The following is a 14,121-nucleotide window of genomic DNA, read 5'->3' as shown; positions in this document are numbered from 1 at the left end:
TTTTGATGCTTTGTGTTTTTGCCGTCATAGCAGCTGCTTTGAGATACGTTTCACGCAAGCGTATGGTTTAGTTATCACTCAGACAGTCAGGGGCCAGACAGACAGCTTAACTGAATCAATATCAGATCATTCACATTAAAGCTATATGCAGCATACGGGTGAGACAAACACAGCTCCACAATAACATCTGATAAGGTGACACACATAGTTTGGTCAGATGTCTTTGATGCATTGTATCTGATCAGACACAGGCTTTTGCTTTGACTACACCTGTGTGCCTACTAACATGCTTGTCGTAACCTGCATGGATTTTCTTTTTGGTGTGTGCGTGCAGGTGTCATCTTATGGAGGCTATCTGCGCTACCGGTTGCACACGCAGACAATGCGGGGTGATGCTTTTCTCCCTGGGGAGACCTCTCGTCCAGATGTTATACTGAAGGTAGAGTACCGGGGCGTAAAGGGTCTCCCAACAAGAAAATCTCTTTTAGTAAATCTTGCTGAAACTTCCAATGGGAAATGAATTGCACAAGAACGAAAGATGTACTTTTCAAACAATTTTACTACACTAAAAAAAAACATATCATCCTTGTTTAAAAATAGTTGAAGTGTATGATATGTTCCTATTTTAGAAAGATGGATGGAAGTGTTGAAGGAAGGAAGTATAGAAGGAAGGAGGGCAAGAAAAAAGACATGAAAAAAAAAACATGAAAAGGAAATTGTGATTGTTAGGTTTAGGGGTAGGGAATATGATATACAGTGTGTACAGTATAAAAACCATTGCGTCCATGTCCCCATAAAACATGGAAACCCAACATGTGTGTGTGCAGGGAAATCAGATGACTCTGGTATATATGGAGAGGGAATATTCTTCACCTGAAGATCCTCATGAAGGAATTGTTCATCTGGTAGAGGTGAGGAGAGAATCTCATTATTATTATCACGCTGACAAATTCAAAACATACTGTTGGTCCTTCTGCTGTGTTTTCTTCCAGAGAAGACCCTGCTGCTATAGAGTTGTGTTGTATATGATTCTGTATGTGTCTGCGCATGAAGTCCAAATGCCTTCACAAGTGCTGGATTGTTATAACTACAGCTTCCTGTCTGTCATTGCAGGAGAGTTTCAGACATGCGCAGACGGGGAACCCTGTATCCCGTGAGGAGCTGATGATGGTGCTTGTGGCCCTGGAGTCCCTTCAGATCAGAGCCCTGCACTCTCAATCCGCCCAGTCTGTGTCGCTGCGAGCTGCTGTGCTGGAGGCGGCCGAAAACCTGCCCTCCGGTAGCCGCGCCAACAATGTGGAAATTTGTCTTTGTCGTGGAAACTATCTAGGAGACTCCTGTCAGGTAGAGATAGTTCACCCAAAAATACAAATTCTGTCATCATTGATTCACACTCACATCATTCAAAACCTGTAGGGACACAAAAGAAGATATTTTGAAAAATGTCTCTGTGGTTTTGTTCATACAATGGATGTTAATGGAGGTCAGTGTGGTTTGGTTATCAACGTTCTTCAAAACATCTTCTTTTGTGTTCTGCAGAAGAAAGAAAGTCATACAGGATTGAAATGACCCAACTGTTTTCTTGCTTGAAGGATACCGGTGTGTTTACTGTCACAAAGAACCAGACGTTATTGTTTATGTACTGTATGTTTTGTTTTAAAACACATTTCTTCATCCCCTTCACAGCAATGCGCTCCAGGTTACTATCGTGACATTAAAGGGCTGTTTCTTGGGAAGTGTGTTCCCTGCAACTGTAATGGTCATTCTGATCAGTGTCTGGATGGATCGGGCATATGTGTGGTGAGTTCTGTGCACTGAATCCAATAGAAATTGTAGGGGATTTACAGTAAAAGACCCCCGGTGCCATGGCTTCAAATGACTTGATGTTTTTGTTAGTCAGCAATTGTAAGTCTAGTGGACCCACAGCATTATTCAGTTTATAGAGCAATACAGCCATAAAAAACGATGTAAAAATAGTTTATTCCAATAACCAACATAGACACCATATATTGGTAATATTTACCACACATTTATAAAAAAGGGGGGTATTTGTTTTTGTATTGAAAAGACAAAACTGTGATATCAAAATAAATGTTTATCTCTGATAAATATGGGATGAAATATTTTATGCATACCACAAGGGTTAAACATAGGCGATATACAGTGTTGGGTAATTTACTCTGAAAAAGTAATGAATTACTAGTTACTAATTACATATTCAATAGTGTAATTAGATTACTTTACAAATGACTCTCTCCAAAAAGTATTTAATTACTTATTACTAATTACTTTCTATATCCTTCATCAAGCTTGATTAGAATTGATTCAAGGATAGACATGAAACGGCTCTTTTAATTCATTCAAATAAATAATAAATAACTTCATAAATTATTCTTATTAACTGACCAAAGTAAACAAATGTGAGAAGGATACATTACAGCATACATTTTAAAGTTTAGAATTTTTATGTCATTTCCACTATTGAATATATTACACAGTATTTAGTTCAATTACATCAGAAGTAACTGTAATTAAATTACAGAAAAATAAGAGTAATCCCTTACTTTACTTTTTCTAAGGAAAAGTAATTAAATTACAGTGACTAATTACTTAGTAACTAGTTACACCCAACACTGGCGATATATTGCCAACGCTAAATAAATACCATGGATTCCATTGGGCATATAAAAATGTCAAACTGAAATGAAAAATAAAGTCTTAAATTTGTACGTTTACATCATGAGGTCTAAATTAGACCTTCAGGGTTTTTTTTACATTGGAGTTATTTGAAGTCATCATTGAAATGTTAAACTCTTTAAACACAGAATTGCCGTCACAACGCTGCCGGAGATCATTGTGAGAGGTGCCAGGGCGGCTTTCATGGCAACAACAGCATTGACGGACATGCGGTGTCCTGCTCCAGCTGTCCCTGCCCACTGCAGGTGGCATCAAACAAGTCAGTGCCCTTTTGTCATCACCTCTTCTGTCATCATTTACTGTTTCCTGTTCCTCTCAAGCCCCACATGTTCTAAGCTTTATCCAAATATAACAACATTATGACCATTTTTGTTTTTTACACTTAATTAGATCATTTTTCTACACTGATATCCCAACATGCATTGCATGGTACACCTTCTGCAAAACTTTTAATCTGTATGTTTATGTTGTTTTACGAAAGAGACTGAATTGTCTAAGAAAATGACACTTGTAATATACTGCACGTGGATATTATGAATAACATTTATTTTTATTTTATTATAAAATATATTTCATTTCTTATAAGCATTTTGTGATGGTCTTTTTTATATTTTTGGAGCTTTGGTGTGCAGACTTCATATATATTTTTAATTCAAATTTTTAATCCCATGTAAGTTTTAAATTTAGCGTACCCTATTTGCTCATTGTTTTTCTTTTTTATATATACACCTTTTACATTTTGACAAATTTATGAGAGGAAAAAATATATCCTAAGTTGAATTCTTAAAACTTAAAAGTACAAGTCATATGCATGATTTTGCTTCTTAAACAGTAAATCTCCAGAAAATGTTTCGCGATGTATTTTTTTCACAGTAAAAAATGTTGTACACGCGGTCTTGTTTTCAGTTTTGCCGTTCGCTGTGTGGAGAAGCGCAATAACATGCAGTGTCTGTGCATGCCTGGCTATGCCGGATTCAAGTGTGAGAGGTACAAGCATGCAACTTGTATTAATTATCCTCAATTACAAAACTGAAAAATGATTGATGACGTGTGATGTTTGGACCTGATGCAGGTGCGCCCCGGGCTACTATGGAAACCCTGTAGTGATCGGCAGCACGTGTCAACCGTGCCACTGCAACGGTAACTCAGACCCCAACATGCTGTTCAGCGACTGCCATCCTTTGACAGGAGAGTGTCAGAGCTGCATGCACAACACCGCCGGGCCGCACTGTGAAATCTGCGCCCCGGGTTACTACGGAGACGCCATCACTGCCAAGAACTGCACCCGTATGAACACATTTACTGTATATCTGGACTGGGATTTAGTGTTTCGTTATAATCGTCAAGTTTCTCATGACTTTGAATTTGTTTATCCTAGGATGCAATTGTTCTCCGTGTGGCACTGATCGCTGTGACCCTCACACCGGTCAGTGTCGCTGTAAGCCTGGCGTGGTGGGTGCCCATTGTGACCGCTGTGAGGTATATGCCCTTTTCTGTTTTTGTGTTTTTGTATTGTTTTCTATGAGATCATTGATTCATTGATTTTTTCAGAACGGTGCGTTTGGCTTTGATTCGTGCGCTGGTTGCCACAAGTGTGAATGCGATGCAGCGGCGGCACTGGTTCAGCCGTGTGACCCCGTCAACGGATCGTGTTCCTGTCGGACTGGAGTGAACGGGCCGAACTGCCGTCAGTGTGCACCGGGTTACTGGGACTACGGCCCTGATGGCTGCAGGAGTAAGTGCACATACATGTACATTAATAGGTCACTTTTTGACTATTAAAATCAATCCCAGCATTCTTTGTGCAGTAATGTTCTTTTTGTAATTTGTCTACAAAGTCCCAGTTGATTTTTTTAATTGTGTGTGTGTGTTTGTGTAGAATGTGATTGTAAGGGTGGTCACTGTGATCCTCGCAGTGGGGAGTGTCGATGTGCAGAAGGTCTAACAGGAAGACAGTGTGACACGTGTATTAGTACACACAGCGTCCCTGTGCAACACAGAACAGATGTCCACTGCGAACGTCAGTATTACTTCATTCACTTACTTGTGACTCATTCAATGATTCATTGATTTACCTATAATCTATTTATTATAGGTAAATCATGCGCGCGTTCGTGGGCTGCACTTAACTTCCGGTACACATTCACAAATAATAGAGTGCCTGTAGATTATTTCTGATAACAAGCAAAAGAAACCGAGAAGAACTGTTACTTGGCTAAACTTGTCTCTCCAATATTTTGACTTTAGACTGCGATACCAGGCTCAACCGCTAGATGTCAATGTACCATACGGTTTCTTTATATGCGACCAAACTACAGGACCCATTCAACAAATTGTTTATTTAATAAAATGAACTTACAACAAACATCGTTTATTTAATACAATTATTATAAAATAAAATAATAATATAAATTAATATTAACATAAATTAAGTAAAATAAAAATAAATTGTTATATTACTAGACAATAGCTAAACACAGACCGGAAGGTATAACTGCACTCCTGGCGCGTGCGTCCGATGAAACAGTCTATACAATTGAAGAGATAACTCAGTTTTTAACTTTTAAATGATCATATTTTATTGTGCATTCCAAGTAATATTTATATTATTAGTAATAATAACTAAAAAAAACTGCTAACTAACCCAATAAAAACATGATAACATCATAAAAAACGTTTGTGAAAAATGTATTTTACAAATAAACTCTAAATTATTCATGAATCCAGTCCTACATTTACTCACTCATTGTTTGTTTGTGTATTCATTCGTTGTTACATTTGTTTGCTTGTTCGTTTCTTCATTAATTTGTTTGTTTCCCAGACATTCACTTATACGGTTTTCTTGTTCAGTTATTACCCATATCATTATTCTATTGTTCAAATAGAGATTTCATGGAGTTCTCAGTTGTGTTTCATGGAAGTATCAATTTAGTCTTAGACGTTTTTTGCATGGGTGAAATAAAATAGAAACAGATGTGACAATTGTTAAAATACATGAAGAGTATGGAGGTGTTCAATAAATAGATTATAGGTAAACAGATAATAATATGAAAATATCAAATGAACAATTTATATAAATAATATAAATAGATTGTATGGGTTAAATAATCTGGATTTGGTTGATGAGAAATGTTGAGTTCATATTGAGATCTTCATAATTGAGACATCACAGACATTGAGAGAATTCCACAGAATGCTGGGTCTGTTTCACTTTAGATGTTGTTTTTTGGTTGTTTATAGCCTGTGACAGCTGTGTGTTGGTGCTGCTGGACGATCTGGACAGGATGAACCAGCTTTATGAGTCTGTTGCCCAGCAGATGACCAGTCTGAATGCTAGCTCCTTCGCCTGGGCTCAGCTAAACCGACTTAATGTGTCTATGGAGGCTATTGATGTGAGTCTCCTTCTGTCTCACACACAAACACACAAAACAACGTGGGCATTATTTTACTAACCGGAAGTCCCAATCTTAACAGAGTGCTATAAGAAACTACAACAGCAGTCTGGATGAGAGCAGGAGCCAGGCCGACATGCTGGATGGAGAGCTGCAGATCATTGATTCAGATATTAAAGAGTTAGAGGAGAAGGTAAAGAAATCTTCCGGTGATCTAGATGTGGTCTGTATGTGACCGTATTGACCTGGCTGTTTGTGTTTTAGGCCTCAGTCACACAAAAGAAGGGAACGGATGTGGAGGACAACACTAACTCCACACACGGCAGAGCACAAGACCTACTCGGCTTTATCAAGGCCATCATGGGAAATGTGAAAGGTACAACATCAAGGCCAGTGTTATCACGGCTAGATTATTTCATTCCTCAGATCGACATAATTCAGAGATGCCTCAGACTAAAAAAAAGACACTTGCAACACAACAATTTATCACAACAAGCGTGATAGCGTGCTGTGCTGATAGAGACATATTGACAACTCTGTCTGGTGCCAGTCATGTATTTTCAAGTAGCATCTTTTGTATAGAGCGACACTCATAATGTAGTCCCATCTGTTTGTAGGCCTTATACTGCAGGTGAACCAGACAGCACAGAATGAAAGCAAGGTGGTAAATGAAAAGGAACTGGCTCAGATGATATCCGAGATGGAGTCCATGCTCAGAGACATGCGCTTCAAGACCTTTGACTTCCAGAAGAGACTTGCAGAAAATGAGCTGGACCAGGCCAACAATTGTGAGTGACCGAAACTCTTTTCATTTCATATTAAACTGAGAATTACAATACAACTAGGAAGAAAATATATGTTCTAGCTTCCTGAAGTTCAAAGGGGCAAAATCCCCCCAAAAGCTTCAAACCCCCATATTTGTCTGGCAGTAAAATATAGACGGTTTCATTGACCCACGCGCCTTGCCCGAAGTTAGCTTTCGTCCCTCTGCAGTACTGCTACTGTATTGCCCCTCTGCAATACCTTTAGTGCCCACCGGGGTCTGCTGCCCACAGTTTGAGAAGCATTGTGTTACACTATTGGCACTTTTCCACTGCATGGTACCTTCAGGTTTAGTACGACTCGGCCCGGTACAGCTCATTTCACTTCGGCTCACTTTGCTTTTCCACAGCAGGTTAGCACCGCTTCAAAGTGGGTAGGGATTATAAACTTATCGTCATGGTTGCACCGCCTCTACTGCCGTAGCATCATTTTGAACGCGACAAACACACGCGGATGGCAGCAAAACAAAATACTGCTAAAATACCAGAGAGTTTGGGAAATCTTACAGCAAATAGCACACTACGATCATTTGGTTTGCTCGACGGCGCACGAGGGTAGGCTAATTTAGCATTTAGCATTGCATTAAGGGTCTCGATCACTATTTTACTGTCACGAAGCATATAACGAAATGGCAATATTACGTATTAAAATGCGTATTCATGTGTTGCAAATCCAATGACGCTGGTAATGATTCTCTCTGCCCAATCAGGGATCTGTGTGTAAACACGTCACATTTTGGTATCGGTACAGTACGCTTGGAACCTCAACCGAGGTGGTACTAAAAAAAGTATCAGGTACCAGGTACTGTACCAAGTGGAAAACCCCCCAAAAGTGAGCTGCAGTACTATGCAGTGGAAAAGCGCCGTACATGATGTAGATGTGGACCATTTCTTAGAGTAGCTGATGTCACGACTGATGTTTCTGTCTCCTATAGTGGTAGATCGTGTGAAGAACGACATGGCGAACCGGACACTGAACAATGATGATCTGGCGAAGAACATCAAAAACAAACTGAGCCAGTTTAACCAGCAGCTCATGGACCTGAGAGACGCTCTGAATGAAGCGGTCAATAACACTGCACACACTGTTGAGGCCAACAACATCAACCAGAAACACCTGGATGAGCTTCAGGTAACACACACCACAGATTTACACGTGCCTGACACAGTCTAGCACACAAATGGTTTCTTTGGAAAATCTGTCCTCCTATATCACTCTCAAACATCGTCTGATCATCTAGAAAATAATGAATGACCTGCTCGAGAAGCAAAAGGAAGTGGAGCAGCAGTTACAGATGGCAGAAGATGATGTGACCCAGGTCAACGATCTGCTCTCCATGCTCCAAGACTCCAAAGAGGTACACGATTGTACACGCAAAATCAAATCGCATCACGTCTTAGCACACATGGACCTCATCGAGTGCAACGTGCGTGACCGATGTGATGTCTTTCAGGAGTACGAGCGTCTGGCGGCTCAGCTGGATGGAGCGAGGAAGCCGCTGGCTGAGAAAGTGCAAAAGTATGCTCCGTCCGCCGCTAAAATTCCCCTGGTGGAGGCTGCGGAGAAACACGCTGAAATGCTCGACCAGCTGGCCAACAATATTTCCAGGTGTGTGCGTGTTGTAGCAGTCAGTCATTGGATATGTTGAATGGAGGATGCTGATGTCATCATTAGAATTCATATGACAGCAAATGAGACGATGCGCTTTTAAATATGCGTTTTTCCTGTACAGTCTCATATCCGGCTCCAACCAGAATGGTTTCATACAGCGAGCTCTGAATGCATCTCGTACGTACACCAACATTATAGATAGCGTGCAGGAAGCGGAGACTGCAGCTAAGAAAGCCAACGAATCTGCCACAGAGGCTCTGAAGGTACAGACAAACATGCTTCGTTTCAAAATACTCTCACTTTTATTCATCTTAAAACGTTAAGCTGAGATCTCATTCTGTACGTTGAGTTATTATTTCTGTATGTGATTCAGAACATAATTGATGATGATCTGGCCCAAAACGCTGCCACGTTGAAGAACCAGAGTATGGATCTCCTGACTGAGGCAGAGAAGCAAAAGAACAACAGTGAAAGTAAGAACGCTCAGAGCGGGCAGTTCTCCAAATCACATTAGCAATTAAGCGTGAATTGATGTTTTGAATTGATTTGACAGATCTGACGCCCCGTGTGGACTCCATAAAGAAGAGTTTGCAGGACGCTGTGGAGAAAAAAGACAGGATGCTCGATGACCTGAAAAACATCCAGGATAAGCTCAACTTTAGTCGAGGTCAATGTCAATGTTTTTGGCGCAACTGTTATGAATTGTAACACTGGTCAATACTTGGTTTATGGAAACTCGTATTGCTGACATTACATGGATGCAGCTAGCGTCCATTTAAACATAATTTATGCCTTAATCAAAACGCATGAAGTCAGACATTGAACATCAGCGATTAGAAATGTCAGGACCACTTACCAAAAATGAGTATACTTCATGTTCATTTTAAGTATACTTTTTAGCACATTTAGCTATAATTAGTAGCACATTTTTAACTATACTTTATGTAGCAAGTATACTAATGTCAATGTATACTAGAAGTATACTTGTACGTGTAATATAAATTGGCCCACTTTTTAGTTTATAAATAGTTAAGTTTATAAAAGTATGCTTTTGAGTGTACTTTATTTAGTACTAAGCCTAAAGTACACAACCAGTTTACAACTAGATTTTTCATTTGTACTGCAACTATACTGCAAGTGAACTTATTGATATACTGGACAGCTAGTTTACTAGTTCAATATTTGTAGCGCATTTTTAGTTAATAATGAAAGCACACTTTGTAGTATACTTTTAGTAAACTACTAGTTTTGTAGTTTTTATACTGCAAGCACTGTATACTTGTATGTTTTCTTTAAGTGAACTTAACATCAGACTTATAGTTTAGAGTTTATATATTGTTTTTGCATTTCCTTTTTTAGGTAGGTCATTTTTATACGTATAATCTAACTTTAAGTGTATTTTAACCTGAACATGAAAGTTTATAAAACGGTATATAAAACTAAAATCATTTTTAACAGGCTACTAAAACATAAGAGTAAACACAACTACCAAGCAGAGTATACTTAGAATGCTTCATTATACTTTTAAGTATATCGCCATCAGAAGATGAAGTACAAGTATAGCCCAGATATACATAGACTTTATTATCAAGTATACTTTATTTGGTGTGATTGATCTTTTTAAGATGTACATAAAAAGTAGACTTTTCAGATTTTAATATAAAGTGCTTAAGTTTGGTAAAGGACATTATTGAAATGTAGTATCCCTGAAAGGAAACCCTGATGTAAATGTGTTGCTGTGTTACAGATGACATAGGGAAGGACATTGCAGATGCTAAGAGCGCGGTGGAGCAGGCTAACAACACAGCCACTAATGTCAGCGACTCGCTGGTTCCTCTAAAAAAGCAGCTTGAGGAATGGCAAAAGCAGTATGGAGATTCCAACGCCTCCAGTGACGATATCAACAAAGCATTGAACGACGCCAATGTGTCAGGTGCGTGTTCATATGTGCATGTTCTTGCACGTCCGTGTGTGTTGTGCTAGTTTAATATGAAGTTTTATGCGTTCCTACAGTGGCGGCCCTGAGCGACACTCTTCCACTGCTGATGGAGAAACTAGACCGACTGCAGAACAACTCACTTCAGCCATCCAACATCTCAGACAGCATCCAGAAGATCCGACAGCTTATCGAGCAGGCTCGCAACGCTGCCAACAAGGTAAAACTCTTTAGAAGATCTAAACGACTACTAATGATTGTATTCATTTTATTTCAGTTTATTGATAATTGCAGTATTTCTAATTTTGTTGAATTTATTTTTTCCAATAATATTAGGCTGATTTTTGATTTGATTGACTTTGATTAACAGAAATGTTTTAGCAGTTTTAGTTTACAATAATAACAATAATGTTTGGGTTTGAGTTATCAAAAATGTTCTTGCAGTAACGTCAAAAGAGCATTTTATCAACATTGTCATTTTTAAACATTATGAAAACTATGTTAAAAAATTATATTCTTACATTGTTAGAGGAACATTAAAAACGTTATGTTTTCATAACGTCATGGGAATGTCAGCAAAACCGCTAAATCGGATGATATAGTTTTGACAGGCAGTGACTCGCCTTTTTGTCCCTCAGGTGAGCGTGTCCATGCAGTTTAATGGCAACTCTGGAGTACAGGTGAGGACGCCCAAAAACGTGGCCGACCTGGCAGCCTATTCGAATCTACAGATATACGTCAAGCTTCCCCGTACCAAACGCAGACGCCGCCAAGCCGAACCCTCCAAACCTCAGTTTGTCTTCTATCTCGGCAACAAAGATGTAAGTTAGACTTCTCAAATAAATTGATAAATGTAAAAGTGTGTAATGAAACATAAATATAAACCCTCATGTTTCTATACCGTACGTCTGTAGTCTACTAAAGACTATATGGCAATGAAGCTGGAGGGGACAAATCTGCGCTGGTACTTTAACGTGGGAGGAGATACAGCAGATGTTCTAATGCCAATGAGCGTGAATACAGATTACTTCAACCAACTCGCCCTGGAGAGGTGAGGAACAAGCTTGCCATCATCTTGAAGTTTTTCGAATCAACTGAGCTTTCTTATGTCAAGTCAAAAATATCGACTCCTATATATTGTGTGTATGCAGGACTCTTCAGTACGGTCAGATGGCAATGGCCACTGATTCAGAAGGCACAAATATATTTAAGAAAAGCATGGTAGCTGGTGGAGAAAATGGCCTACTCAACTTACCAGCCGAGGAGACCGTGTTTTATGTCGGCGGTTACCCCAGCACATTTCAAGTAAGTAATGAATTGAATTTCATTCGGTAGATTACTTCTCAATTGTGTTGATTTGAACGTTTGTGATGAAAAAACGTCAACATTTAAACCAACTGATGCCAAACTATTAAAACTAGAGCTATATCTAGAGACCAGTATAGTAACGTTCGCTCATATATGCAAAAAATTCGATTTGCACATATGTTTTTTGCTCTCCTCTCTCACATGTGCAGCCTCCAGCGGGTTTTAACACGTCGTCCACAAGCTTCTTCACAGGATGCGTTGAGTTGCTGAGTCTGAATGAAGAGCTCATTAGTCTCTATAACTTTGAGGAAACGTTTCAGATGAACACCACAACTGACCTGCCATGTTCAAGGTGAGAGAGGGAAAAACCTGTTTTAAATCATAAGATCTGCATGAAGTAATCTATGGTATCCCTAAGTGTTCTTTTGAATTTTGTCCAAATATTTGCTAGTCAGTATTCAGTATATTAAATGGTCTCCAGTTTATGTTCCGTGTCAGTAATTAATAGTAACTTGAACTAATCCAAATAACTTTTCATGAAAGAAACCAAGTTTGACTAGAAACCAAGAACTGCATCATTTGTAGTGTCTCATTATCTTGCTTAACCCACAGTGTGTGTGACAGGGCTTGTTATAATTACTTCCATGAATTAAAACAGGAAGAGGCCTGTAAACACACCGGAATGGGTTGTTGACGGTGTGTATTTTGATGGTTCGGGTTATGTTGAAGTTGAGTTCAACACTCAGAAAGACGATCGGCAGTTCGAGCAGTATGTCAAACTCATCTCGCAGGATGGAATTCTGCTGTTGTTCCACAGAGGGGTGAGCCAGCGACCATCATTTCTCACATTATTACTGACATTTCGAAATATATTGCAGTGTGTTCATGTGTTTGGTCCCTGTGAATTTCTTCTCAGGATAAATTTGTGTGCGTGGCCATGCATGAAGGTCTTCTTAAGGTCTTCCATAATGTTGAGGGAACAATGACAAGTCACTTCGATGATTTGTCTAAAAAAGCAATTGCTGACGCTCAGTCGAAGTTTGTAAGTCACATTCCACTACATTAATGACAAAAATGAAACATTTAAATGTTGTGTTATAAAAGTATAATAAAAAATTCTAATATTTGTATAAAATTACATATCGTTAACCAGGGTCTGGCGAAATTAATGCTATTACATGTCATTTACTCTTTGTGTTTTGTAGCTGGATGTTATCTTTCGACTCGGCAACGATGAAATGATGGTGAGGATAGGCCGTCAGAAGGTCTACACCCTTTCAAGCAAAGAACTTAACTTCACACATAGCTACTTCCTGGGTGGCGTACCCGAGGATCAGATGCCTGAGAGGTAACCATGGCAACAGTTCCATTAAGAAGTCATAAGTTGTGTCCCAAATAACAAACTATGCACTCAGCCATCTAGTGTATGAATTTAAGAAGAGTAGTATCGTCCCAGATGGAATACTAAACGGTTTTATACTAACCGGAAGTGTGTGAGGTTTCCCAGACGAGGGCAAATGACGTCAATCTCACAACACAATGCATGTCAATAAAAATCCATGCGAACGAGACGTCTGTCGTTCTAATTTCAGTTCCGGGTCAGATTTGCGTCACTCGGTGTAATGCCCGCCTACGTTCCATTTGTGACCAATCACAGCAGACTAGACCATCTGACCAATCAGATCAGAGTAGGCTGACAGAAAGGAGGGGATTAGACGGATGAATTACCGAAAGAATCATTTGAGAGTCAGTCAAGAAATAAGGTAATAATAACTACCTATTTTTGTAAGGTTGCTTGTACATTATCACACGGCTACTTGCCACATGAGAAAAAACTGGACATGAAATGTGAATTTGAAATATTTTATTAGCTCATTTCTACCGAATGCGAGGAAAAGCAGTTTACTTTCGGTTTTAAGGTAAGAAATGACGTTCACGAACAGGCAATTTGGTTTAATCATTTGTAAATATAATGTCATATATGTTATTAAAAGATATATTTATATTCAGTTTGTCAAAATGATTTGCTGCATCCGGGCTACTGTATGTTATTAGTTTTGAGAGGTTGTTATCTGGGAATAACGAACCTGCAAATGTCACGACTGGCCAATCAGAATCAAGCGTTCCAACGAACCGTATAATAATAGAAAATGAAAATGTTTTTACACCTTGTATGTATGTAAACTTGTTGTTGGACACTCCATAGACCAAAGTAAGACCTTAAAAATCACAAAATATTTAATTTAATGTAATTTGAATCTGTTTGCTCAGCATGACTTCAGTCAGCATTAAATTGAAGTGTAATCACTCTGCAGGAGAGTTTTGCTCGCGCAGCGTATGATAGCTCCGCCTCCC

The 14,121-nt window shown here is 39.1% G+C and overlaps 1 protein-coding gene across 3 annotated transcripts in view; it reads left to right on the top strand.

Annotated features, from left to right (window-relative positions):
- The window catches only part of lama5 (laminin, alpha 5), a 78,285-nt gene that overhangs the window by 56,365 nt on the left and 7,799 nt on the right, over positions 1-14,121 (top strand). For all 3 annotated transcript variants that reach the window (XM_057363122.1, XM_057363123.1, XM_057363121.1), the window contains exons 39-67: positions 335-439; positions 828-911; positions 1,114-1,344; positions 1,687-1,800; positions 2,826-2,956; positions 3,604-3,684; positions 3,770-3,984; positions 4,076-4,176; positions 4,249-4,432; positions 4,577-4,717; positions 5,938-6,089; positions 6,172-6,282; positions 6,354-6,465; positions 6,707-6,877; positions 7,846-8,042; positions 8,152-8,268; positions 8,365-8,519; positions 8,644-8,785; positions 8,896-8,995; positions 9,076-9,189; positions 10,270-10,455; positions 10,536-10,678; positions 11,097-11,279; positions 11,373-11,509; positions 11,610-11,763; positions 11,976-12,118; positions 12,425-12,587; positions 12,683-12,808; positions 12,972-13,114. In XM_057363122.1, the coding sequence (XP_057219105.1) occupies positions 335-439; positions 828-911; positions 1,114-1,344; positions 1,687-1,800; positions 2,826-2,956; positions 3,604-3,684; positions 3,770-3,984; positions 4,076-4,176; positions 4,249-4,432; positions 4,577-4,717; positions 5,938-6,089; positions 6,172-6,282; positions 6,354-6,465; positions 6,707-6,877; positions 7,846-8,042; positions 8,152-8,268; positions 8,365-8,519; positions 8,644-8,785; positions 8,896-8,995; positions 9,076-9,189; positions 10,270-10,455; positions 10,536-10,678; positions 11,097-11,279; positions 11,373-11,509; positions 11,610-11,763; positions 11,976-12,118; positions 12,425-12,587; positions 12,683-12,808; positions 12,972-13,114 (4,136 nt within the window). The remainder of the gene's footprint in view (positions 1-334; positions 440-827; positions 912-1,113; positions 1,345-1,686; positions 1,801-2,825; positions 2,957-3,603; positions 3,685-3,769; positions 3,985-4,075; positions 4,177-4,248; positions 4,433-4,576; positions 4,718-5,937; positions 6,090-6,171; positions 6,283-6,353; positions 6,466-6,706; positions 6,878-7,845; positions 8,043-8,151; positions 8,269-8,364; positions 8,520-8,643; positions 8,786-8,895; positions 8,996-9,075; positions 9,190-10,269; positions 10,456-10,535; positions 10,679-11,096; positions 11,280-11,372; positions 11,510-11,609; positions 11,764-11,975; positions 12,119-12,424; positions 12,588-12,682; positions 12,809-12,971; positions 13,115-14,121) is intronic.

The sequence above is a fragment of the Triplophysa rosa genome, linkage group LG21 (genome assembly GCF_024868665.1).
Source record: "Triplophysa rosa linkage group LG21, Trosa_1v2, whole genome shotgun sequence".
Taxonomy (NCBI): domain Eukaryota; kingdom Metazoa; phylum Chordata; class Actinopteri; order Cypriniformes; family Nemacheilidae; genus Triplophysa; species Triplophysa rosa.
The sequence above is the reverse complement of the archived record's forward strand: the minus strand, read 5'-3'. Positions and strand labels throughout refer to the sequence as shown.